At 38.9% G+C, this 23,890-nt stretch overlaps 1 protein-coding gene across 2 annotated transcripts; it reads left to right on the top strand.

Annotated features, from left to right (window-relative positions):
* The first annotated feature begins 1,594 nt into the window (after positions 1 to 1,594).
* On the top strand, positions 1,595 to 20,088 carry lrrc10b (leucine rich repeat containing 10B). Of its 2 annotated transcripts, none has more exons than XR_015850819.1 (2): positions 1,595 to 3,164; positions 20,007 to 20,088. XR_015850819.1 is itself a non-coding variant. In XM_088339305.1 (2 exons), the coding sequence occupies exon 2, from the start codon at positions 1,992 to 1,994 to the stop codon at positions 3,090 to 3,092; it is 1,101 nt and encodes a 366-aa protein (XP_088195431.1). In that variant the 5' UTR covers positions 1,689 to 1,731; positions 1,880 to 1,991; the 3' UTR covers positions 3,093 to 3,684. The 2 variants fall into 2 exon arrangements, 1 of the variants encoding a protein (XP_088195431.1); XM_088339305.1 differs by lacking the exon at positions 20,007 to 20,088 and having other exon boundaries at positions 1,689 to 1,731; positions 1,880 to 3,684.
* The last annotated feature ends 3,802 nt before the right edge of the window (positions 20,089 to 23,890 follow it).

Below are 23,890 nucleotides of genomic sequence, written 5' to 3'. Positions count from 1 at the left end.
GAGACACGGTAAGACGGACTTCAAAACTAAAGATTACCTAAAATATTGTATTGCATGGGCCCTTACAAGTCTAAACACATCTTTTGTGAAAATTTGTAGAAATTGAGGTAACAAACCAAACTTTACTGTTTTAATCTGTATCTGGGAATGGCCATTTTGAGATTAGATGTAGATCAGTCATCAGCCAATGGCCAACTTAGTCTCCGCATGAGAAAGCAGCTTATCCATGATCGGTTGTTAGCTGAACCTTGACGATAACTTTGAAAACGGCTACCCCAGGGAAAGCTAAAAATGAAAATACTGTAATGGTTTACTTTTTAAAAAGTTCTGTTAGCAATCAACTTGTACATTACAACTAAACACACAGATATTGTTATTTAAATGCATTTGTTAATAAACTACAATGGTACCTCTACTTACGAATGTCTCTACAAACAAAAGTTTCAGGTTACGAAGTACCTGAATGGGAAAATATTTGCAGTTTCAGGACACAAAGTCAAAAATACAATGGACTACATGCTGGCATTCACCCCTCTCAGAGTTCTACCTGGCAACCCGATGCGTAAGCGCGAATCCCAGCATGCTCTTTGTGTCCCCTTCCGGCTTTGTAAACAGTCTATGGTACCTCTACAAAGAGATAGCATTTGTAATGGACGACACAAAAGACATACAGAAAAATGGACAAGGAGAGAAAAGACGAAGAAACTTTGTCTGGCCATCAAAATAAAGCAAGAAATAATAATAAGGTATGACAAACGGGAGTGTTTGTGTCGACGAGGAGGACGCAGCTATCATTTCAACAGCCCGTATCGAAGACATTTTGGCAAATTTCCACTAAGTCTTGGAATTCGTGGAAACAACAAGTCGTACTATGTCCCACGCATTTCCGAAGGATCGTCCTAAGTCTGCAAAAGCACACGTCATTAATTCAGTTTTTCCAGAAACAAGAGGCAAAAAACACTGCTGAGGACCAATAAACCAAGAAGCCAGTTAAAAAGTAAATAAATATATTTCTTATTTTCTATATTCTTTGTTTATTTACATTATGTGCCTCTCACAGTAATCTAATTTTAACATCTATTTGTTTCATTTTCTGATGCTCTTTTATGATTTATCAAAAATAATATACTTCTGCATGGCTTGGAACAGATTAGCGCATTTACATTCAAAAGGTGCCTCTACTTACAAATGTTTCAGGTTACAAAGCTAATCACAGAACCAATTACATTTGTGAGTACAGTACCATTGTACATTAAAATCTCTTGTGTTTGAACTTGACAGAGAAATGCTGAGCAGCACTATGACACGCACGGTCGTGTTTCAAGCTGTCAAAACGAGCCGACTGTGAGCTAACTCTGGAAAATAACAAACCTTGTTCCCAGGCTCGGATTGCTGACCTCTTTATAAGGTGCACCTAAACAAGTTTCTAGTTAGCTTGTTGTCAACTTTAAAAAAACAAAAAATTCCCCGAGGCCACTCGAGTCTCACATTTGACAACGTGATTTGACGCCCGAGCCGTTCCGGTTACACGGTAAGGGGGAGAGGCGAGTAAGAGGGGGAGTTAACATTTGTGAATGTCAGCCTGATGGCAACACACGGTGGACTTTTGGATGAGGTTTGCGCGAGGAATTTCCTGTGTTTTGGATCGAACCTTCGGACAGACCTCAGCCTGGCTCGGATGCGGAGCGACCAAATGACCTAGGGTCGAGGAGTTGGATTGCTGAACTTATTGTGAGTGGATGTCATGTGACTTTTGATGCTCAAATTAACAACAGAGAAAGTGGAGTTCGGCAATTTGCTGTACTATTACTACTATTATTACTACTATTATTACTACTATTATTACTACTACTATTTGTATTACTCCGCATTGTTGTAGCAACCGCAAGCATGGGGACAGCTAACTGGCCTGAGCGATGATTTTTTTTGTAAACTTGGCACAAAAGCGACCGCCAACTACGACTCGCATCACATGACTCTGCTGTAACGGAATGGGCAACTCCTCCGGGAAGGGCGAGGGGGACGAGGAGGACGCCGAGGAAGAGGAGGAGAAAGACGGTGAAGAGGTACAAATAGTGCAGAAGAAGAATCGCAAAAAGGAGATAGACGTTGAGGAGGAGCTTCCCATCGGGGTGGATGAGCTCCTGGAGAGCGGCGACCCGGTTTTAGATCTTAGTCACCATAAATTCAAGCACCTTCCTGCTAGAGTTTGTGGTTTGGAACACCTGGAGAAGCTCTATGTCTGCGGGAATGCCCTTCGCAGACTACCTGACGGTGTTTCCCGGTTGCAAGGTCTTCGCATTTTGGCTCTGGACTTTAACAAGATTGAAGACGTCCCATTGGCCGTGTGCCAGCTGGCCAATCTCAGCCGCCTCTACCTGGGCAGCAACCGTCTCATGACGCTCCCGCCCGAACTCAAAAACCTCCGCGGTCTCCGCTGCCTGTGGCTGGAGAGCAACTACTTCCAGTGGTTCCCCAAAGAACTCTATGAACTCCCTAATTTGAAATCACTTCAGATGGGCGACAACCGCCTTAAGGCTTTGCCGTCAGACCTAAACCGCATGGAGGCTCTGAGGGGGCTGTGGCTCTACGGGAATCGCTTCCAGACCTTCCCCAGAGTCCTTCTGGGCATGGAAGGCTTGGAGATCCTGGACCTGGACCGCAACAAGATATCGGAGTTTCCCAACCTGAAGCGCCTACGATCCCTTCGCCTTTTCTCCTACGACCATAACCCGGTCAATGAGCCTCCCAAAGTGGGCGAAGAGGTGATGGTGGTAGGGGAAGGTGCCGCCGAGTTCCTGGAAGAACGAGAGGCCAGGAAGGAGAGGAGGTGCAAGGAGGAAGAAGAAAAAGAGGAGGGGGACCAGCCCGTCATCCACGGGATTCTGAAAAACTGCAGCTCCAGACGAGATGCCAACGAAGAGGAAAACGAGGAGGAAGCCGGGTCTGTCGTCTTCGAAGATGATGAGGGGGCATTTGAGTATGAGACGGGGGATTTGGGCTTTGAGTACGACGGGGAGGATCTGGAGTACGACCGGGCCTACATGGACTACCAGTATGAGGAGGATACAGACTTCAAATTGGAGGCATAAGGTCCAAGCCTCCAGGTGTGCAACAAGGCTCTTATTAAAGACACTCCTCATTTTACAATGCACTTAATGAAAGTGAGTTTCATCTCAGCCTACTGTCAAACACAACAAAATTGCGAGAGTCATTGATTGTGTCTCACATGTTTATTAGAGATGATTGACAGTGGGTGGAAAAATAAACAAAACAAAACCATTGCCCAGCTGTAGAAGGGAAGAAAATTGCCTTTTTGACACTTTTGGGAAATCCCTCAAACCTGTATCTGTGCCTTCACTCCTCAAATGGTTAGTAACTGTTACATATCACTTAATGTATGAATTTCTTGGAAGACTTTTTATCAAATTTTGAAGTATTATTCTACCTACCGGTATTCTGTTATTGTTTCCAAATTATTATCAAAGTAAATATTCAAAAATGTTTGCTTGTTTGAAGTAGTATAGTTTAATTAATATATGTATATAATTCTGTTATATTTAAAAATTATTTTGGGTGAATTAAAAAAAAAAATCTTATTTTAAAAATTAACATTATTTTACTACATAATAAGTTAATGAAGTAAAACATTTAGTTTGGATTCTCTTATGTTACATAGTCATTTTAAATTATGCATTAATATGTGTTTTGAATATTTTCATCAAATAAAATAAATCCTCAAATAGTTCAAAATTATTTGACATGGCAGCTATTTTTGTTATCATTTTAAAATATTTTTGAAGTAGTGTTTTCTTCCTATTCCTCTTTTTGATTTTAATATATTTTATTTTATATTATGTAGTTATGTTTTTTTAAACATTACTTTTGTATTTTACTATTGTTTAAAATAAGATGAATCCATAAAATGTTGCAAATCATTGGACATAACTGCTATTTTTGTTTCATCTTTAACAATTTTTCCACTATTTTTTACTTTAAAAAAAAGAATAATTTTAATAAAATTACAAAAACAAGAGGGACTATTTTTAGATGCAAAAAATTGTAGAAAAACAAAAAGAGACGAATAAATATCTGCAATCTGCCCTATAACAAAACTTTGCTCGTTTCAAGTGTTATTTTTCTTATTCCATTACAAAACAATTCAAACATAAAATAAAATGTAAAATAATTTAAGAAATTAATTTAATAAATGAATGCTGGCAAACTATAAAAATGTAAATTAAATGGGCAAAATGATTGGATTCATATTTTCTATTAAATCCAATTTGTGGAACTAATGCAAATATTTTTAAATACAAGCACATGAGCCTGTGCATTTGCTGTCTTTTGTTCCCTAGCAACATTTTTACTGTATTTTCTGCACAGGAGGTGCACCCCCTAGAAAAATGTATTTTATCATATATATCTTTTACATACAAGGCGCACTGTTTTTATTTATGAAAAACCGGTGCAGCACACAATATTTACTCACAGTGCCAGAAACTAATTTTAGAAAATGCAAAGAACAGAAAGTGGTTCTGAAAGATATAAATTACTGCAAAAAAAATTATAAATCAAAAGAAACAACTCTTGGGTGCATCTGAGGATGGACCGGACTTTGTGTTTATTTATATCTTTTAGGATAACTCCCTGTTTTCTCCATTCTCTAACATTCGTTTCTGGCCCTTTAATATATATTGCGATACAGAGATAAAATTGAATGCCTTTTCATATGTCTTCTGTATTACTATTGGTCTAGTGGTGAGGTTTCTGTATTCTCCCCGCTGCAACCCTAGTTTGATTGCGTATGCATATCATCTCATCTCATTAGCTACACCGCTTATCCTCAGTAGGGTCGCGGGGGTGCTGGAGCCCATCCCAGCAATCATCGGGCAATGGGAAGGGGACACCCTGAACAGGTTGCCAGCCAATTGCAGGGCACACGGGGACAGACAACTCACTCGCTCATTCACACCTAGGGACATTTTGGACCGGCCAATTCACCTGAAATGCATGTTTTTGGAATGTGGGAGGAAACCGGAGTGCCCGGAGGAAACCCACGCAAGCACGGGGAGAACATACAAACTCCGCACAGGAAGTCTGGAGCTGGATCTGAACCCACGCAGGAGGTTGACATGAACTGTGCCGCACATGCGCTAACCACTGTGCCGCCGTGCTGCCGTATGCATATCATATCATGCGATTTTGATCAGTGATGTTTTTTTATTGACCCATTGCATGAATGCGGTAGCATACTGTAAAACATTGCGTGATATTGGACACAAATAAATACTGTATGCATTTCCAGTCGTATTCACCATACTATATAAGGCACATTGGATTTTAAGGACAATTTGCGGTTTTAGTATTGTTTGGTACAGATGCCGCTGGGCTCTATGTACACTCATGGTATACAGACGCTCCCCTACTTACAACCATTAGACTTACAAAAAACGGTACAGACAAACATTTTTTGGTGATGTCGAAAAATATCCAGATTTTGCTGTAAGTTAGATTTTGTATTGTGCACCCTTTTCCGAGTACAGGACATTACTGTAGTGCTTCTTTCCGCCGCTACCAGCGTGTGGGGCTGTGAGAGATAACCCAGCATCCACCCCGAAGAAGAAATGTGGCTTCTACTTCATAGTTCCTGTATACTGTATACACACTGCACTGTTTCTCCAGCGCGCTAAGAACTTTGACATTATTATTAATTAGTATCTCGTGCATCCATTCAATATGGTTGGTGTAAAGTGTAAAGAAGAGGCGTGCCGTTTCATTTGAAATGAAATTGGAATAATAAAGCTTGATGCGGTTGAGAAAATGGTTGGATCGCTTTTTTTCGGCCACTCTCTTCTATGGACGAGCACCTCTTGAAGCCCATTTTCCAAAAGTAAGTTACACTTAACTTTATTTATATAGCACAATATTTTATGAAATGTTTATATTTTTTAGTACAAAGCCTTAAACATACTTATATAAACCTTAAACATACATAATATAGCACTGAAGCAACTTATGACCAAATTCAACTTATGATCGTTTGGAACCTCGTTTGTAAGTAGTAGCGTCTATCGCCCTTAATCACAAGGAGTCTCAAATGGCTGCACAGACCACATATTATTGCATACCACAGACTTAACATAAATGTTAGTCGTTTTAACCATTACAATTGCGCACTGCTCGCACATTCTCAGTGCACAAGAAAATCTAGCCAGCGCACAAAAATGAGGGCTCAAAATTACTAATTAAGAAGCGACTTAAGTCAAAGTTACAGTGCATGAAGGTAAATACAGTATACACGGGTTCCCCTGACGTTGTGTCCTAAATGCGGTATTTTGAAGTCAATGTCGAACGAAGTTGAAAAGTAAAGTCAGTAGAGTTTGTCGAGAACCAGCTTATTCGGCTCGGCTCACTAACAGAACCGGCACTTTCGGGTCCTAAACGGCTCTTCAGGTTGTTTTTGCTTCTTTAATCCCAACATGACTAAATATTATGTAAAATTATGCACAAATGACTTAAATGAATGGGGTAATAGAACAAAAAAAAAAATTAAAAAAAAAAAATGAAAAAGAAGTGAAAAGCTGAGAAAAAAAGAAACAAAAGGAAGAGAAAAAAAGAAGGAAACATTTAGAAAAAAAGCCAGAAAAAAAAGAAAGAAATGTAGGGAAAAAGAAAATAGAAAACAAAAAGTAAAAAGTAACAGGTCGGAAAAAATAAACACAATGAGATTTTTTTAAAGGAATTAAACAAAAAGTAGAAAAAAAACACGGAAAAAGAAGAAAAAGGTTGTGTTGCATTCAAATAATTTCCAATTATATCAAGTGAATCTTGTTGCCAACATTGTACTTCCACTAAAAAATGTGATTAAGTACAGTTCTGTATCTCACAACCGACTAAACAAGCCCCCCAAAATGTTAATATTATGCGACAAAATATGTCAGGAAAAAAAAGAAATGGATATCTTGTGAAAGAATTGTAAGAACAAACGACGTTTGTAGGCCGTACAACCTTTAATAGTACATGATTCAATTCATTCAAAAGAGAAAAATATTTTTGCATTGCCGGAAACTCAGCAAAATGTAACTTGATGTTAAGTTTTGGACATGTTTGATAATTAATTATCTTGCCACACTTGGGATTATGGTTGCTCACTGTTGTTTCAAGCGTTGCTCACCGACTTTGTGTGAACGCTCAAACTCATGGAAAATTAGAGGGAACATTGCTTGGGGGCTTTACACGAAACATAAACGAAACATAAAACTGAATTTGGCAGTGTTTTGACTTCTCTAGCGCCAAATATGAACTTGGGCTCCATAAATCTTGCAAATACTACCCAAGTGTAGCAGTCTTATTTTCGGAAGCTGCTTCTCCCCTCTCGTCGTCGTCTGTTTTATGTACCTGGTGGCGAGTGAGCGTGTGAACATTCATCTTAGATTTACAGACAGAAAATATTTATGAGGCGCTAAACACAGCCCCCTCGCCGGCGTTTGCCTTGTATAAGCACCGCAGTGATGCACAACCAAGTGGCCTCACCATAAATGGCGAATCGGCATCAACATTTTTCTCTGTGAATCAAGAAGCGAGAAGAGGTTCCGAGCTTCCGAGTGTCTAGCTGCCGAGTGTCTAGCTGCCGAGTGTCTAGCTGCCGAGTGTCTAGCTTTTTTTTTTTTGTACTTAGTGATTTAGGATCATTCAAGACAGTACAGGGGTGTCACTTCCCATTCGTGACCATCACATTGCACTTCAAACTCATCCACTGATTAGCCTCAACATCCATTTACAAATATATTAGGGGAACATTTTGTGTATTTCCTCAGACTCTCACCTGAACAATGTGGGTTGTTTTTTTTACCGAAAAAAAAACTGTAAATGTCGATGCTGGTGCTTGGAGCATAACCACACATAACGTACAAATACGCAATAATTAAGCTAGGCTCATCATTGTTGCATTCAATTCAATGCAGCTAAAATGAGGTTTAATATCTGTTGATAACAAATTCATGGTATTGGGTGGTAAAATAGTTGGATAACAAGCCCACTGTATCATATACTCTCACTGTAATCCACCGGCACCTCCAGACTCCGCCGCTATGCCGCAAGTGACACGAGTATTTCCGATGCTGCGTTGTTCACATTTTTGTTTTGTTTCCCTTTTTTAAAAAACTTTTATATCTAGATTTTTAAAAAATGATAGCTAATCCTGTACTTTATTAAGAAAAAAAGATTTCTAAAAATGCTGTAATTTTCAGGGTACTTGGGTTAAATTAGAGGGTGCTTGGACACCCCTAAAAACGAGCTGATTACATCCATGCTTTCGATGCACTTCCATATAGGTTGCGACCCCAGTCTGACATCGACTTTATGTATTTCCCTCCGCCACGTATATTTCGCTCGTCCCTGCAGTCAGTAGTCATCAACTAAGTGTAACGCAATCCCAGAGTCTTTTTTCCTTCGCATTGAAAGAGTGAAATATTTATCCCTGTGCTAAAATATTTATGTGCACTGTTTCTCTCCCCGCTGCTGGTGTAAGATGCTGCGCTCAATCTGATTAGTTTGATGGAATATTCATAGTCCTGGGAACACAAGATTCACATGAAAAGGGGCATGCGTTTAAAAAGAAAAAATAAGATTCAAGTCAAGTCATGTTTATCTATATAGTCCTCAATCGCAAGAATGCTGAAAGGGTTGTACAGACTACAGACTGCTATTACACCCTTCCCTGACCCAAAACCTACATGAGGGCAAGGAAATACTCAAAAACCTCAACATGAGGAGAATGAATGGACAGTACACAGACATTATCGACAGAAATATAGGTAATAACAGAATGTCCAGTTGACAGCTTCCTGAGGTCAACATAAGTCATAAGCTATAGAATCTAAGTGTGTTGTAAGCCTAGATTTAAACAGTTCTACTGAGGTTGCAGATCGAATCTCAGGGGGCAGAGCATTCCACAACACTAGGACCCAAAAGGAGAATGCTCTGAATCCTGCTAATTTCTTCTTGGGTCTTGGGTCTAGTAGACAAGCTTTTTTAGGGGGGGGAGCGAAAGCTTTGAGCAAAAACATAGGGGGAATTAAATCTGAAAGGTATGAGCGGGTAAGTCCATGCAACATTTTGTAGAAACTTTAAAATCACACCCTAAACCAGGGGTCGGCAACTTATGACACGCGTGCCGGCACGTGAGGGCTTAACCAGTGGCACGCGAGCATGGCAAAACGATGATTTTTTTTTTTTTTAAAGCGCATATACCTGAAATTTAGACATTTTGAGTTGTACACTGTGTTGTTTAGAGGCTTTACGGTCGCGCCCCTCCTCTGCTCCGTTTGTGAGATTGTGTGTCTGCGTGGCGCCAAGGAGAGTAGGAGAGATTCGCTTTTTAACCCAGCCAACGAAACAACGAATGAATCATGACGGCCCCTCCAGTGAAAAAATGTCTTTCTTTTCAGCCAGCGTGGGCAAATGACTGGGGCTTTGTTCAAAATAATGATCGTGCTGTTTGTGCGTTATGCCTCGATAGCGTTGTACCTTGCACATCAAGGGTTAAACGTCAATACATAACGAATCATGAAAATGAATTCAAGGACGAGTCTGACAGGGCGGAGACATTAAAACGAGCAGTATCCAGGTACGGCAAACAAACACGGACACGGAAGACCTTTGTCACTGCTAAAAACGCCATTGCTCACAGCATAGCAAAGCACGGAAAATCTTTTACTTGGTGGCTTGCCTAAAAAAAAAAAAAAATCAAAAACAAGAATAAAACACATCCCCACGTCAGCCAGAAGTGATGAACGTCAAGAGGAGGGGTGTGTGTGTGTTTTAATTTGATATTTTCTGCAAGATTTCATTGGCGAATAGTACGGTAGCGGTCCATATCACTTGTTTTTTGGATTGTAGTTCATTGTTGATGAAGAATGGTTGATTCTTGTGGTCAAAAATTGAAGTCATGGATGTCTACAGGCTTTTCCACGCGTTGCTCACATTCATTCTTTAGTTTATTGATGAACAAGAATAGTGCTAGATAAAAAGGTCAGTTGTACGATTTCAATGTCTAAGAATGTTGTATATTTGGACTAGTGTAAAATGACAGCTCAGTTGGATATAAAAAAAAGTTGTGGGAGCCATTAATCTTGGTGAGGCACACTGATTTACAAGGAAATTTGAAAGTGACACTCCTCACCGAAAAGGCCTTAAACCGACAGCGAGCCAGTGCATGTTAGCCAAATTTGGGGTAATGTGATCAAACTTTTTCATCTTAAATAAACACCTCACTGCAGAATTTTCTACCACCTGCAGACTTTTGATGCTAGATTTTGGAAATTAACATTGCAGTAATCAAGACGGAAGGTAACAAACAAATGAATTGTAAATCTCAGCATCACACTGGGACAGCATAGGGCAATTTTTTGCAACGTAATGAAGATGCAAAAAAGCTGTTCTAGTAATAGCCTTAACATTTAACTGAAACGACAGATTAAGGTCAAATGTGACACCTATGTTTTTGATCGAGTCACTCTGAGTTACATTTGTCAAGGTTTAGAGCAGAGTTTGAGAAGTCACGGCATTGAGATGGACCAATATTTATCATTTTGATCCTATCAGGGTTGAGGTGCAAGAAGTTAAGTGACGTCCATCTTTTTATCTCAGTGAGACAGGCCTCCAAATTTCCACAACTTAACTGAGCAATTCCTCCATTGGAAAATGCAGTTGAGGGTCATCTTCAATTGCAATGGAAAGTAATATATTACTTGCGAATTATATCACGGAATTTCAGTCTAATATTTTTTCCATTTATGGTATCCATCATTTTCTGTAACGTGAAACTTGTTCTCTCAAGATCTGGTATGCAATACAGAATTCGACCATACCAGTACCAGCTTCTCTTTAGTGGCCGTTTTTCCTTAGCAACCAAAAACAGCAATGAGTCTCATTTTAAATACTGTAGCACCCTAGCACAAGACAATAAAATGTATTTTAAACTGACAATGTGTATTATTTGACCACTAAATGTCACTGCGTGGTGTAATACAACCAAAAATGGGCGCTAAAATGCACTAGGAAGAATCCAAACTATGGAGACTACCATCTAAACTAAATATATCCACAAAATGTTTGTATTGTGGAGCAAAATATACATTTCTCAAAAAAGTAAATCTCCTGTGAAATTAGTTGTAAAAACAATACATTTGTGGGCTGTGTAACCTTTCCAATATTACGTTAACCAATTCATTAACATTTGAAAAAGTAACTAGTGTTAGAAATCAATGTGAGCAAAGAATTTACTGTAAAATTGTGATCAATTTTGGTCTTTTAATTTTTCATATTATTTTTGCAATACACTGTGCCTGGAAAAACAAAGAAAACGTATTGAACTGCAACCAGACATGGAGAAGATCATTGAGTGGTGTGAAGACAAGAGACAAAATGAGTGTCTCTGCTAAGTGTTGGTTTGCAGGCTCTCAAGATTGCACAAGCCACTGCTTCCACAGTTTGGTGTACACGTTTTCTTCTATTTCTTTTATAATGTGGCTAACGTAGAACTATTGCATAAAATATTTTTACTTTTATCATAAATGAATACAGACGCTGCCCTACTTAAGAACAAGATTCCGGACGATCGTTTGTATGTTGTATTTGTTTGTAAGTTGCCTTAGTGCTATATTTTGTATGTTTAAGGTTTATATAAATATGTTTAAGGATTGTACAAGTAACCTGTATTGTTTTCTACTAAACAAAAGAAACATTTCAGAAAATAATATGCTCTATAAAGATAAACAAAGTTGAGTTTAACTTACTTTTGGAAGATCTGCTTCAAGAAGTCCTCCTCTGTGGTAAAAAGTGTCCGAAAAAAAGCATTGCAACCGTTTTCTCAACCACATCAAGCTTTCTTATTCCACTTTCATTTCAAAAGAAAGGGCTGGCCTCTTCTTTACACCAACCATATTGAATGGATGCACGAGATATTAAACAGAAACGTCAAAGTTCTGAGCGTGCTGGCGATTCAGTACACGTAGTTCTGTATGTTTACACACGAACTAGGAAGTAGAAGCCGTATTTCTTCTTCGGGATGGATGCTGGGTGAACTCTCACAACGCCACCACATGCCGGTAGTGGCGGAAAGAAGCACTACAATACAGTAATGTCCTGTACTCAGAAAAAGGTGCACACAATACAAAATCTAACTTACAGCGGTGTATTTTTCGACATTCCAAAAAACAAATGCTCATATTTACCGTTTTACGTAAGTCAAATGGTCGTAAGGAGGGGAGCGTCTGTATTTACAATGCAAGTTACAAGATCAGACTTATGTCAGGAACTTTAAGCGAAATAACACATTTCAGCCTTATGTGTACAAAACCACGAGACCAATGTGCGAACAGGGAACTAGAATTAGCTAATAACACGTGCGAACAGTGACAAGCAGAAAACTGTTAAAGTTGCAGTTTCCCGTTGACTTATACAAGGTCTCAAAAAAAGGTATGAGAATTTCGAGAAGCAATTCATCTCCACCCCCTTAATTTACCGAAATTCTCCTCACCCGAAATTCAACGAACACGCGAAGGACAAGATCAAAATCCACGATCCTTCCTCACAAACTTAAAGCAGTTTGAGGGCTCGGCTTCTACGGGAGTTCAGAGTTATATCCAAGGTAGCAAGCTACTTTTATGATCAGTAATCTGATGGGTAACTGAATTACTTTTTAAAACTGTAGCAAAGCATTGCATGGAAGAGGATGAAAGCATTTGCAGTTTTCTGGCAGTTTTTATGACCCGGCTAGCCCTGCGCATCTTCGCATTCTCTCCTCGTAAGAAGCAGATGACGAGAGATGTTGCCGGCCACTCTGTCATAGCGACCGTTGGCTCTCGCTCAGCCATGTGCGACCAAACAGTAATGGAAACGTCGCCAGATACACTGATGGATGACAAAATCCTCAGGGCAAGTCGGGCGGCCTACACTGTAAGCGCAAATGGAAGCGGGCAAACGTCTTCTGGACGGCTTTCCTTCACGTTTAATGGAACGCAACTCGACTGGAAGTTGTCAAAAAGGAGATTTGCGCTTGTGAACGGAGATGGGAATCTTGATGAAATGACTGTACAAGAGCTTTACAGAATGTTTCCTTTAAGTTTGATTTATATGGAAAGGGCCACATCACTCACAGTACAGAAAGTCATGTCAGGGTGGTAAGATTGGAAAATAGTCTTTTCAAGTACTGTAGACCCCGTGGTTAGGACGTCCCTAGCTTATATTTTCATGTTGTGATGTAGACTACAATGATTTTTAGCCCCTTGTCATAAAATTTTCCCCGCCATAAAAGATTAAACATAAATGCTTTACACGATTTTAAAACAGGTGTAATGAAATGACTCCCCTGGTCCCAGTAAGCACACGAGCTGCTGAATTTTGGAGTAGCTGGAAGCTGGCAATGTTCTTCTTGGGAAGACAGGAGAGCAAGGTCTTAAAAAAATCTCAAGGAGAGGAAATAAATGCATGCATCAGCACCTCCAGAATGCCCGAAATGTCATGATTACTGATGTGATCCAGCTCTGCCCACTCATTTGGCGACCACCCGCCGCGGATTCTGATTAGCTCCCTATCACTATTTGAACCTGTCAATCCCCTGTTGTCAGTCCGTCTGCGACCCTCAGTGAACACTAGGCAAGCCTTTTTTTGACCCTGACTCCCACCTGTCCCGTTTTTTGCTCCCGTCTGTCTCCGGCTTCGACTCGTTTTGATCCTGACCACGTCTGCTCTCCGATCCCGACTTGGGACCAGTTTTTGATCCCGACCACGTCTGCTCTACCGTCCCGGCTTACGACCTGTTCTGACCCCGACCACGCTTTTGCTCTCCTGTCCCAGCTATCGACCTGTTTTCTGCCCCTGACACTGACATCGCTCGCTCCGGAAGATCCACTTCCGTGTTCAGATCACAATCAGAGTACGAGAGCGACTTGCTTCCGGCGCCCAGTGAACACCGGATAGTGGGCTCAGCCCTTCCACTATCTTTCAATAAAACATGTGAGGGACGTAACGCAAGTGGGTGCGGTTTCCGTTTTGGTCCTGACACGAAAGAGAAATGGGCGGACTTTGGCTATATTCTTGAGATGATAAAACCCAATTTTAGTTACATTTTGATACTGATCTCAGAGAAAAAGAATAATGACGATAATCCGAAGGTCTAAAATCTCGTAGTTTTGGTAAAAGTTTCTCTCCCTGACTTTTAGGACCAATGACTTAGTCCTCCTGTAGGAAGTTCTCTGCGCTCCATGACTTATTTTCTAGTACATTTAGGACTTGTGTCATCAGCGGACACGAGAATATTATCAGTACTATCTGCGTAACTATGGAAACTGATTCCGTGTCTGATGATGACGTCTCTGAGGGGAAGCATATACAGATTAATAAGTACCCGTCCTGTAATTCAACCCTAATGGGTTCTGAAGGAACATGCATCCATACAGACTTAGAAATACCAGTTTGTGAGGTAGGAACAAAACCAGTTCAAAACAGTACAAGAGAAAATTAAATTAAATGTGGTGACCAACTACGTCAAAGGCAGCACTGAGATCCAGATAACATACCTGTCAACCTGTACGTTTTTGCCGTACAAAACACATTTATTATGCATTTTAAGACGTGTACAACGTACAAGAAAATCTGCACGGAAAAACGCAAATTTGTCAATTATGGGTACCATCCGGTATACACCAACTATCACAAAACGGCAAATCAAGTCAAACGAGTTCGCCGCAGTACCCTCTATCTCGGTATAGGTTTTATTTTGTTGCAAACGAAGCGAGCGGTTTGATGCTACTGTGCGCATGCATCTGCCGGCTCAGATTTCATGTGGTAGGTATGTAGTGAAAGGAAGTCCGCCTCTTTTTTAGAGAATCGGCTTTTTCAGCTCAACTCATTAACTCATATTACGAATCATTATTGTTGTATAAAGAAGAAAGGAAGTATAAATGGAGAAATTGAAAAAAAAGTGGTTATCCCTTTAATCAGTATATTACCAACAATAATTTAATGCAGAAAATGATTTAATAATTTGAATAAGAAAATGTATAATTCTACTCAATTATATTTGAGTGTATTTTTTCCTTCTACTGTGAACGTCCAAGTTACTTATTTTTGGAACTTTTTTTATAATAAACCTCAGTCATGTCGATCAACTCAGTATCTCACAACAAAATGTAGATTAACAATATATATGATATAACGAAACACATCTACAATATGACATGTTAAACTACATAAATACGTTTGGGAAAAAAATGTGGTGTAAGATTATTTTGTATTTCGTAAGGGAAAATACTACATTTTGTACGGGCATGGAGCTGTGGAGGTTGACAGGTATGAGATAACACTAAAAGAACTCCAACTAAACACTGAAATAACATGTTTTTCTTTAAAAATGCACCCTCATGTAATTACGAATCAAAACCATGAAACTGCTCTTTATTGGCAATACATGATTTAAATGCTAAATATGCCCGTTTCTCATTTAACATCACGAGAAATTCTGTATACTGATTTGATTAGTGTGAAGACCATTGTCATTTTTTTCTCTCATTATGTTGTTACTCTATCATGAACACTTTTATTTCATAACGATTATGTAATTTGTTCTATTGTTTTTTTAAAGGAGTTTCATTTCCATTTCGAGGTTTAGCCACTGGATGGCAGTCCGACGCCATATTGGCCCTGAGCTAAAAAAGGGAGTTTATATCTAAATGATGACAGTTTGAAAATGTGCATTGACGTCTTCATTTAGACGTCCAGCAGAGACATGATGTTCATTTGAAGGAAATATCTACACTTGCCATGTGGAGACAATACATTTACAAATATAATCACATCTCAGACAACCCAAGACTATTGAGGGCATGAAAAACAGTCTGAGTTGCATATTAGTCAGTTTTTTCAAGCAATCATTTTCAATTTCCTTGTCAAATTAGCGCAGCAAAGCAATACAGTTAACTTCGAGATGTGATTTTGCACCCGCTGTGCTGCTCCTGGACTGCGCAAACTGACTTTTTTCCTCCACCATTTTGACAGCTTTCTTTGACTTAAGATTAGCACATCCGTAAATGTGACACTGATAATCACACTGTTTGCACATCTCCCCAGTAATTGTCATTCTTTTCATGTCTTTTCCTTTTTCTCATCACCTCTCTAATGCCACTTTTTGCTTCCCTTCCTCCCTTCCATCTGTGCAAAGCTGCCAGTCTGCAGGGCCTATCTCTACCAAGCTGTTGCTTTCAGAGCTTTTTTAATATTATTTTTTTCTTAGCTTGACACGCTGTCATGCCAAGTCTGGGGCGCTTCATTATCCCCCACCACAAAAAATAACGCCTCCTTTATTGAAAGTGACAGTCTCATTTCCGACCTCTTTTCTCTTTCTCACAATGGGCATATTTCATATTTCTAACGATCCATTTAGCAAGAGGCTCTACGGTTTGACCGGCGCTCTTTTTGGATAGTGTCGAGTTATCGGCAACAAACTGGGGATCCAAGTTTAAAACCCTTATTTCAAACCCATCCCCTGATTCAGAAAGCTGGATTTTGGACATAAACGATAATTAAAAACTACTTTGAGAACACACCTTAGCAGCTGGAATTTGTAAAAAATTTACTGTGGAAACCACACTTTTCTAATGCCTTGCCACTGGGTACTTTTACTTTATTTTAATTCATTTATTTTATTATGTTTTATCTGTATTTTTAATGCATTTTAAAAACTACATTTTTAATTTTCAATGTCTTTTCTTCTACGTTTTAACTGTAATTGTGTGTTTTTAACATGTCTCATTGCCATTTCTGTGAAGCTGAGGCAGCTATTGCTAGCAGTCACACATTTCTTGTATTGAATTATAAGATTTTAGGCCCGGAACCCAGCCCGACCCAAAATACGGGTACACTATGGAGCGTTGAAGCGGTTGGTGGTGGAGATTTGGAAGAAAAACACTCATATTCCTCTTCCTAAATAAAATATGAAAATTCTGGTTTTCTTTGGGCTCAAATCAAGTTAATTAGGCGGGCTCGGGCTTGGCCGAGCTTGATAACCTTAGGCTGGGATGGATTTTTTTAGGGCCTGATCTCACTCGAGTTGGTTTTGAAATTAGATTTTGGATCATTATTTGATTTGCCATGATTATACAGTGGTACCTCTACTTAAATATTGCTTCTAATTACAAAGGTGTTTCAGGGTATGAAGTAAAAAATACAGTACAGTATGCACTGCCGTTTGCCGCTCGAAAGCAGACGTTATTAGATCAGTTTTTCAAGAAACGCCAGGCAAAAGATCAATCTTTTTATCATTTTCTTTATTCTGTTTTTTTTACATTATGTGCCTCTCATTTTATGTTAATTGTGCGGTAATTTAATCTTAACATATATTTGTTTCATTTTCTGATGCTCTTTTATGGTTTATAGAAAAATATATATCATACTTTTGCCGGGCTTGGAACGGATTAGGGCATTTAGATTCAAAAGGCGTCTCTACTTACAAATGTTTCAGGTTACAAAGCTACTCCCAGAACAAATTCAATCCGGAAGTGGAGGTACCACTGTATTGCCTTAAGTTATTATGAAATATCATTTGTTATTACAATTGAAAATCTCACCGCTGTTGAAAAGGCCTCATTTGCACAAGATCTAGATAAGGGATAAACAGTTTTCAATTAAAAGATCCGACAGAGTGTGCTAAGCCACGCACACCATAGTTTTGGTATCAATATATCACACTTGGAGCAAATAGAGCGGCTGAACAACAGCAAGACTCTTTAGTCGCTATTCCTTAAAGCATAGCAGTGTCATTGTTTCCTTATTATGCAAACTTATCTTAAAAACAGTCTAAAAGGGTTTCAATTATTATTTACGGACTTATATTCATAGCATCAAGGTGTCCAAAGACGCTAACCTTGTGAGGATAAAAAATGTCAGCAATCTATGAGGTCAACAGCCCTGTACCAACTACACTTAGAAATTGATTAAGATTTGTGAGAAATAACTATATAGAGGATATAATAATTGACAAGTTTTATTTTAATTATGAAATGCCACCTAACTTACAAACTTCTCTCACTGACATATAACCGACCCGACAGCAGCGTAATAAAAATAAAACACTTACTGCAGAACAAAGGACTTTGTTTAAGTTCCCATGGATCCTATGTACGTGGAATTCATCGTGAAGCCGCTGGCATGCCATGCTTGTATGTGGTACAAGAGGGGCCGGGCTTTCAACTTCCTCGCGTTCTGATTGGCTGAAAAAGAAGCGCTGTTGGAAGTATTCATTTATAAGAAAAGGGGGTGTGGCACTTCCCAAAATATATGGCCATGATGCAAGCCAGGTTCTCCCGGTAGAGTCGGGTTAGTTTTTCACCTGGTGCAGTCCTCAGGGAGAAAATCTAACCTGGTGCAGTCCTCAGGGGGAAAATAAATCCCCATCCCCGCCCCAAACCCAATAAAGAAAGTAAGCGGGCTGTGGAAGGCGCCTTCGCTTCGCCTCGCCGCACCAGTCGTCTTTCTTATCTCCTTGCTGCTTCATTTGGACTTCTCTTAATTGGCCAATCCGCCAGAGCCAGCTAGCAATAAAAAAGAAGGCGGTATTTCTGCCACTGATAAGGTGGAGGGGAGTCTTTCTGATGGTTTACTGTACTTTTATACTTCTATATGGATATTAAGAATATTTATAACACTTCACTTTCAGAGTCTCATTAAAAAGGATACTTCTCACACTTCTGTGAATTAAAATCCCCTTTTCTCTCTTTTAGTGATATCACTTTGCTTGTCAGTGTTTTTCAACCTTTTATTTTTATTTATTTCTATACAGACGCTCCCCTACTTACGACCATTCGACTTCCGTAAAATGGTATATACGAAAAAAAAATTCCACACAATCCAAAATCAAACTTACAACAATGTCCAGGTATTTTTCATCATCCTGAAAAACATGTTTGTATCTACAGTTTTACGTAAGTTGAATGGTCGTAAGTAGTATACAGTATTTCTATCAATATATATCGATATCTATCTCTCTCTCTCTCTAAATATATATATATATATATATATATATATATATATATATATATATATATACCTCATCTCATTAGCTGCACCGCTTATCCTCAGTAGAGTCGCGGGGGTGCTGGAGCCCATCCCAGCAATCATCGGGCAGTGGGCAGGGGACACCCTGAACTGGTTATATATATGTATGTATATATGTGCATTTTTATTGATTTATTTAATAACCCAGCACTTGTTTCATCTGTTTTAAAAATTCAAGTCATATTGCCTATATTATTAGTATAAAGCTTTTCTCACTTGTGGTCACCGTGACTCTGGAGGTAATACAGGTTTCTTTTTTTAAAAAATCATGTTACTCTAATTTTGGATTTCACACATTTCATTTTCAAGTTAAATGTACGACGTTTTTAACTTGTCTAGAAAAACAAAAAATACACGCAAAACGAAGCAACATTTTTGCCAGTAGAACCATTTTTTACTTGATTACATTCTAACTTTTCTATGTTTTTTAAAAATAAGAAAATATTCAAATTTAAGAGAATCATGAGCAATATTTGTACTTTGTATGATTAAATTGTTATCTTTTTGCAGTTTGAACATTTTTCTTTTTTTCCTTTATTAAAAGGATACATTTCAAAATCAGCAAAATAATGCGCAACATTTTTACCTGATTCATTTGATCTTTCCGTAGCACAATCAAGAACAGCTTCCTCAAGCGAAAAATGTTTCCCTACACTACCTTATGGTGTTATGAGTGCTGAATGATTTTTTATTTAATTTAATTAACTATAAGGGATTTGATATAATACAAATCAAATTTTGCTGAATGCAGTGGGGATTTTTCACAGGGATTCAGGGCTTGGGGTCAGTGTGGCCTAGACAAGAATTATGTTTACATAAAAACGAGAACGAGGACAAGGGGTGACGCGGGAAAAAGAGACGAGGTTTCTAATAAGCTTTATTGTTTTGAGCACTCTAGACGTGGCGGCGTCTTCCGGCGAGGAGGAGGCGGCGCGCCCATGGGAGAAGGAGTTCCTGGCCCGCCCACAGGAGGAGTCAGCCCGCCCAAGGGGGAGGGATCAATGCCCCGACGCGTCAAAAACAACGGAACACGGAAGCAAAAAGACAGACAGGATCGGAGAACGAGAGATGAGAGGCTCGACAAGACTAATTAAACTAATTTGATATTAATTCGGCAAAATTCGATGGAATTCACTTAACAATAAATTAAGAAAATACATCTGCCCCCGAGTGGAAAAGCCTGTCTCTTGTCAATATGTTTCCCAAAAATCAAGAAAAAAAGCACGCAGGAGAATAAAGTTTGTGTTTGGTTAATGGAGTCAGATAACTAATTCGAACAATTTGGTAAACGCTAAACAGTGCACTGCAGGAAAGAGGTTTAAATATAGTGGAAGCTTGAGCTCTTGTTGGTGACAGGAATGAGTGGAGACGTGTTGTAAAAGGATAGTGGGATGTTTAGATGTGTTCTAAGGGATGGGCAGGGCACCTGTATGATGTGTTTGGGCATTTGGGTTGGCCATGGGCCCAAAAAATTGTGTGTGTACTTTTTCCCTTTTTTAATTTTCTTTGTTTTTGTATGTGTTTGTCATGCTGACGGTCACTCCTCTCGAGGGGTATGACCAGGATAGATAGATAGACACTACCTTATGAGCAGATAATTATATAAAAAGTGAGAAAAAATACTAATCTAGTGGATCAATGTTACAGGTGCATGGATGATCACCGAAAGAAAGAAAAGATAGTGAACAATAGCATGCCTTTCTGCAAAAGGTAAAATTGAGCAATTTCCTGCGGCACAGTAGACAAGGTGTCACGGCACGCTGGTTGGATAATACTGGCTCATATAATGGATTTTTTACTAGAGTTAGGAGAAAAAAGACTTTTGAAAATGTAGATTGTCAGTGAATTCTAGGTGTTAGAATTGATTAACAAGTGGCTATAACAATGACATCAGAAAATATGACATAATTATGAGATTCAACGATTATTCGAAGCGGTTTCTTTAGGTATTTAAGGGACGGGTCTTAATTAGCCTTGGCCCAATCCGTCATCCCTTTTTTCCTTTCGGGTGATGTGTCAACTTTGGGATGCATGATAAAAAGGGGTAAAAGATCAAAGCCATCAATTTTTTAAGCAGCATATCCATACGATATTTTGGCGTTTTTGAGATAGAATGTTTAAGGACATAAACTAGCGTACATTTTTTTGCTTTTGAGGATTTGGGATTTTTTTTAACTCTTGAAGCACAATTCCAATAGTAACCTGCTGCCAATATTAAGAATACAAAGAGTCCTTAGTGCTAATCAGTCACAAAAAGTAGCTCTTTTGGTGTAAGTTTAAGCAAAAACGAGTGCTAGGAGCACAAAAAAATGACACAAACTACGGGAACTCAAAGTTCCCAAACTGCACCATTTGTCTTCATTTTTTGCCCAGCCTTTTGGGATTATCGGGTATCTGTAGCAGCAAGATGGCAGACCATTTTAACAGCTCCCTCTGGTTAGGTTTCATGTATGATAAAAAAAACTATATTTCACAACCTAAGAGTATTAAAGTAAGGGCACATCTGTGATGTTTAAAATATTTTTTCTTACTATTCAAATAAAAAATATTTTTAATATATAAAATGTATTTATACTATTAGGAAGTGCTAAATATATACACACTGTCCCTTTAACTCAAGTAAAAACACTGTTGGGAGTAAGTAAGACAAATTTTAAATTGACTTGTTACTTAAGTTTTTTTCACTGGCAACCAAAATTGAATAATGTGTCCTTGTCTAAACGGGGTATATAACAATAGCGTAAATATGTTTTTGTTTTTAATGCAAATACTTTGCATTTATTACAAATATATTCAGAAGAAAAATCCCCCCATTTGAATTGCCTTATAAGGGATTTATTTTCACTTTCTAAAAATGTGCGTTATATTTCCAATAAATCCAAGGTAAAATGTCCTCTGGTGGAAAGACTTAGGAATAACAGTTCATAGGAGTGAAAACAGCAATTTGCATCTTCCACATGGTCCCGTTTTTGGCCTGGATCATGTTAGACACCTCTGGTATATAAAATTGTCTCTTTTGAACTGTCTCATCGTTTAAAGTTTACACTTTAACGAAAGAAACATAACCTTAAATGCATGAACGTATTTGCTAAAATATGGTTACATTTCAAATAACTTCTTTTGAGGAGCTGGTATGTGGCGATTCAACTGGTCAAAGTCAGCAACATGTAAAATTTGCATAAAACATGCATCGGCAATAATTACCAGTTGCCCTCTGGTGTTTTGTTTGAGAAACGACTCATCAATCATTAAAGAAGCCACTGAAATATGTAGTAAAAATGATTCTTTAATATGGGACGAAATCAGAGCTCGGCTCCGTCCCAAACACGTCAACACTGATTGGAGGAGAACAACGACCACCGGTAAGATCACAGTCTGCTCGGCCAAAAAACAGGAGAGGCTGAAGAAAAAGAAACATGGAACGCAAAACCCAGGTGTATCCGGGCGCGACCTTCAGACGGCCTCAAGCTGACCTTGTGGTCCATAGTGGGGGCTGCTGCCGTGATGCCTTTATGGGCTCCGGCAAAAACAGCATTGCGACGCAAGGGGTCACGGAAACTGAGCGTTATCTTGTTAGGATCATGGCTTGTGCGGAAATGGCAGAGGCGCCGAGAGGACGTCTGCGGTTGCCGCCCGGTAAAAACCCGATGCTACGTGAACACGGAGACGACAACAGAAGCACAACACACACACGTGCACAGCAACCAAGCAACACATCAGAGTGCTAAGCTATAGATCAAGCTCATGGAAGGAATGACTTGCAACAAGTAGCCCACTAGCTTAGCGTTTTAGCTCCTGTAAACCACAAACAAGCAGCCAGGTTAGCCTTTGCTTGCTTGGAAATTTGCCGCTCTGGCAGATGCCCAACCTATAAAACAATAAGTTGACAATGTAAATAAAAAGATATTAGGATAGGAATTCCAAACTCATACGCGTTTTACGGGCACTCTTTATTCTAAAAATGTGATTAAGATTGTGAGTGGAGAACATAAATTATAACTGTTTTAATATGTCTCTGAGGACAGGTACTTTCCTTGCGAATTGAGCGGCTCAATTGTTTAGAATACTGTACTATGCTACCTTTTGCCGCAGAACTACGACGCTCGTCTTCGGCACAAAAGAATATTATGCTAGTTTTGTTGGTAAAGGAAGACATTGCTAGTTTTATATGCGTGGAGCGAGACAATGCCAGTATTTGGCAGAAAAGACAAGGATGTTATCTTTCTGGCGAAAAAAAAAAGATTTTTGAGGATTAGATGGACACAAGTTTTTGGTGTAGAAAACCAACATAGTTTTTTGAAGCATTCAAAGACAGCTCCAAAATCTGGCGTAGAAGAAGACTATGCTAGTTTTCAGCAGAGAAGAAGATAGTCCTTTTAGCATAAAATATTCTATCTTTCAGCTATTAAAAAAAGATAAAAGATTTTTGGGACAAAAGGACACTCCTTTTTGGTGTAAAGACCACGATAGTTTCTAGCATAGAAAAAACAAAGGTAATTTTAAAAACAATACTTAGTACTGGCGCAGATCCAATGCTAGTTTTTAGCATAGAATAAAATTGTTTTTTAGCATATAAAATGCTAGATTTTGGCATAGAAAAAAACAACAACGCTAGTTTGCAGTGTGGTAGAAGTCGATTTTAGTTAAAAATTAAATAATAAGTTTGTTTTCAGGCGCATTAAACGACATTGCACCTTTTCTGACGCAGAATAAGACGACGCCAGTTTAGAGCATTAACGAACACACTTGCTTTCGTCGTAGTAAAGGACAACAG

Source organism: Urocampus carinirostris, chromosome 7 (genome assembly GCF_059441175.1).
Source record: "Urocampus carinirostris isolate Australia breed hairy pipefish chromosome 7, RoL_Ucar_1.0, whole genome shotgun sequence".
In the NCBI taxonomy this organism is placed as follows: Eukaryota; Metazoa; Chordata; class Actinopteri; order Syngnathiformes; family Syngnathidae; genus Urocampus; species Urocampus carinirostris.
Note: the sequence above shows the minus strand (reverse complement) of the source record. Positions and strands in the feature narration are given on the sequence as shown.

Coding starts and splice junctions, on each gene's coding strand:
- lrrc10b (XM_088339305.1), top strand. CDS start 1,992: ATGGGCAACTCCTCCGGGAAGGGCGAGGGGGACGAGGAGGACGCCGAG.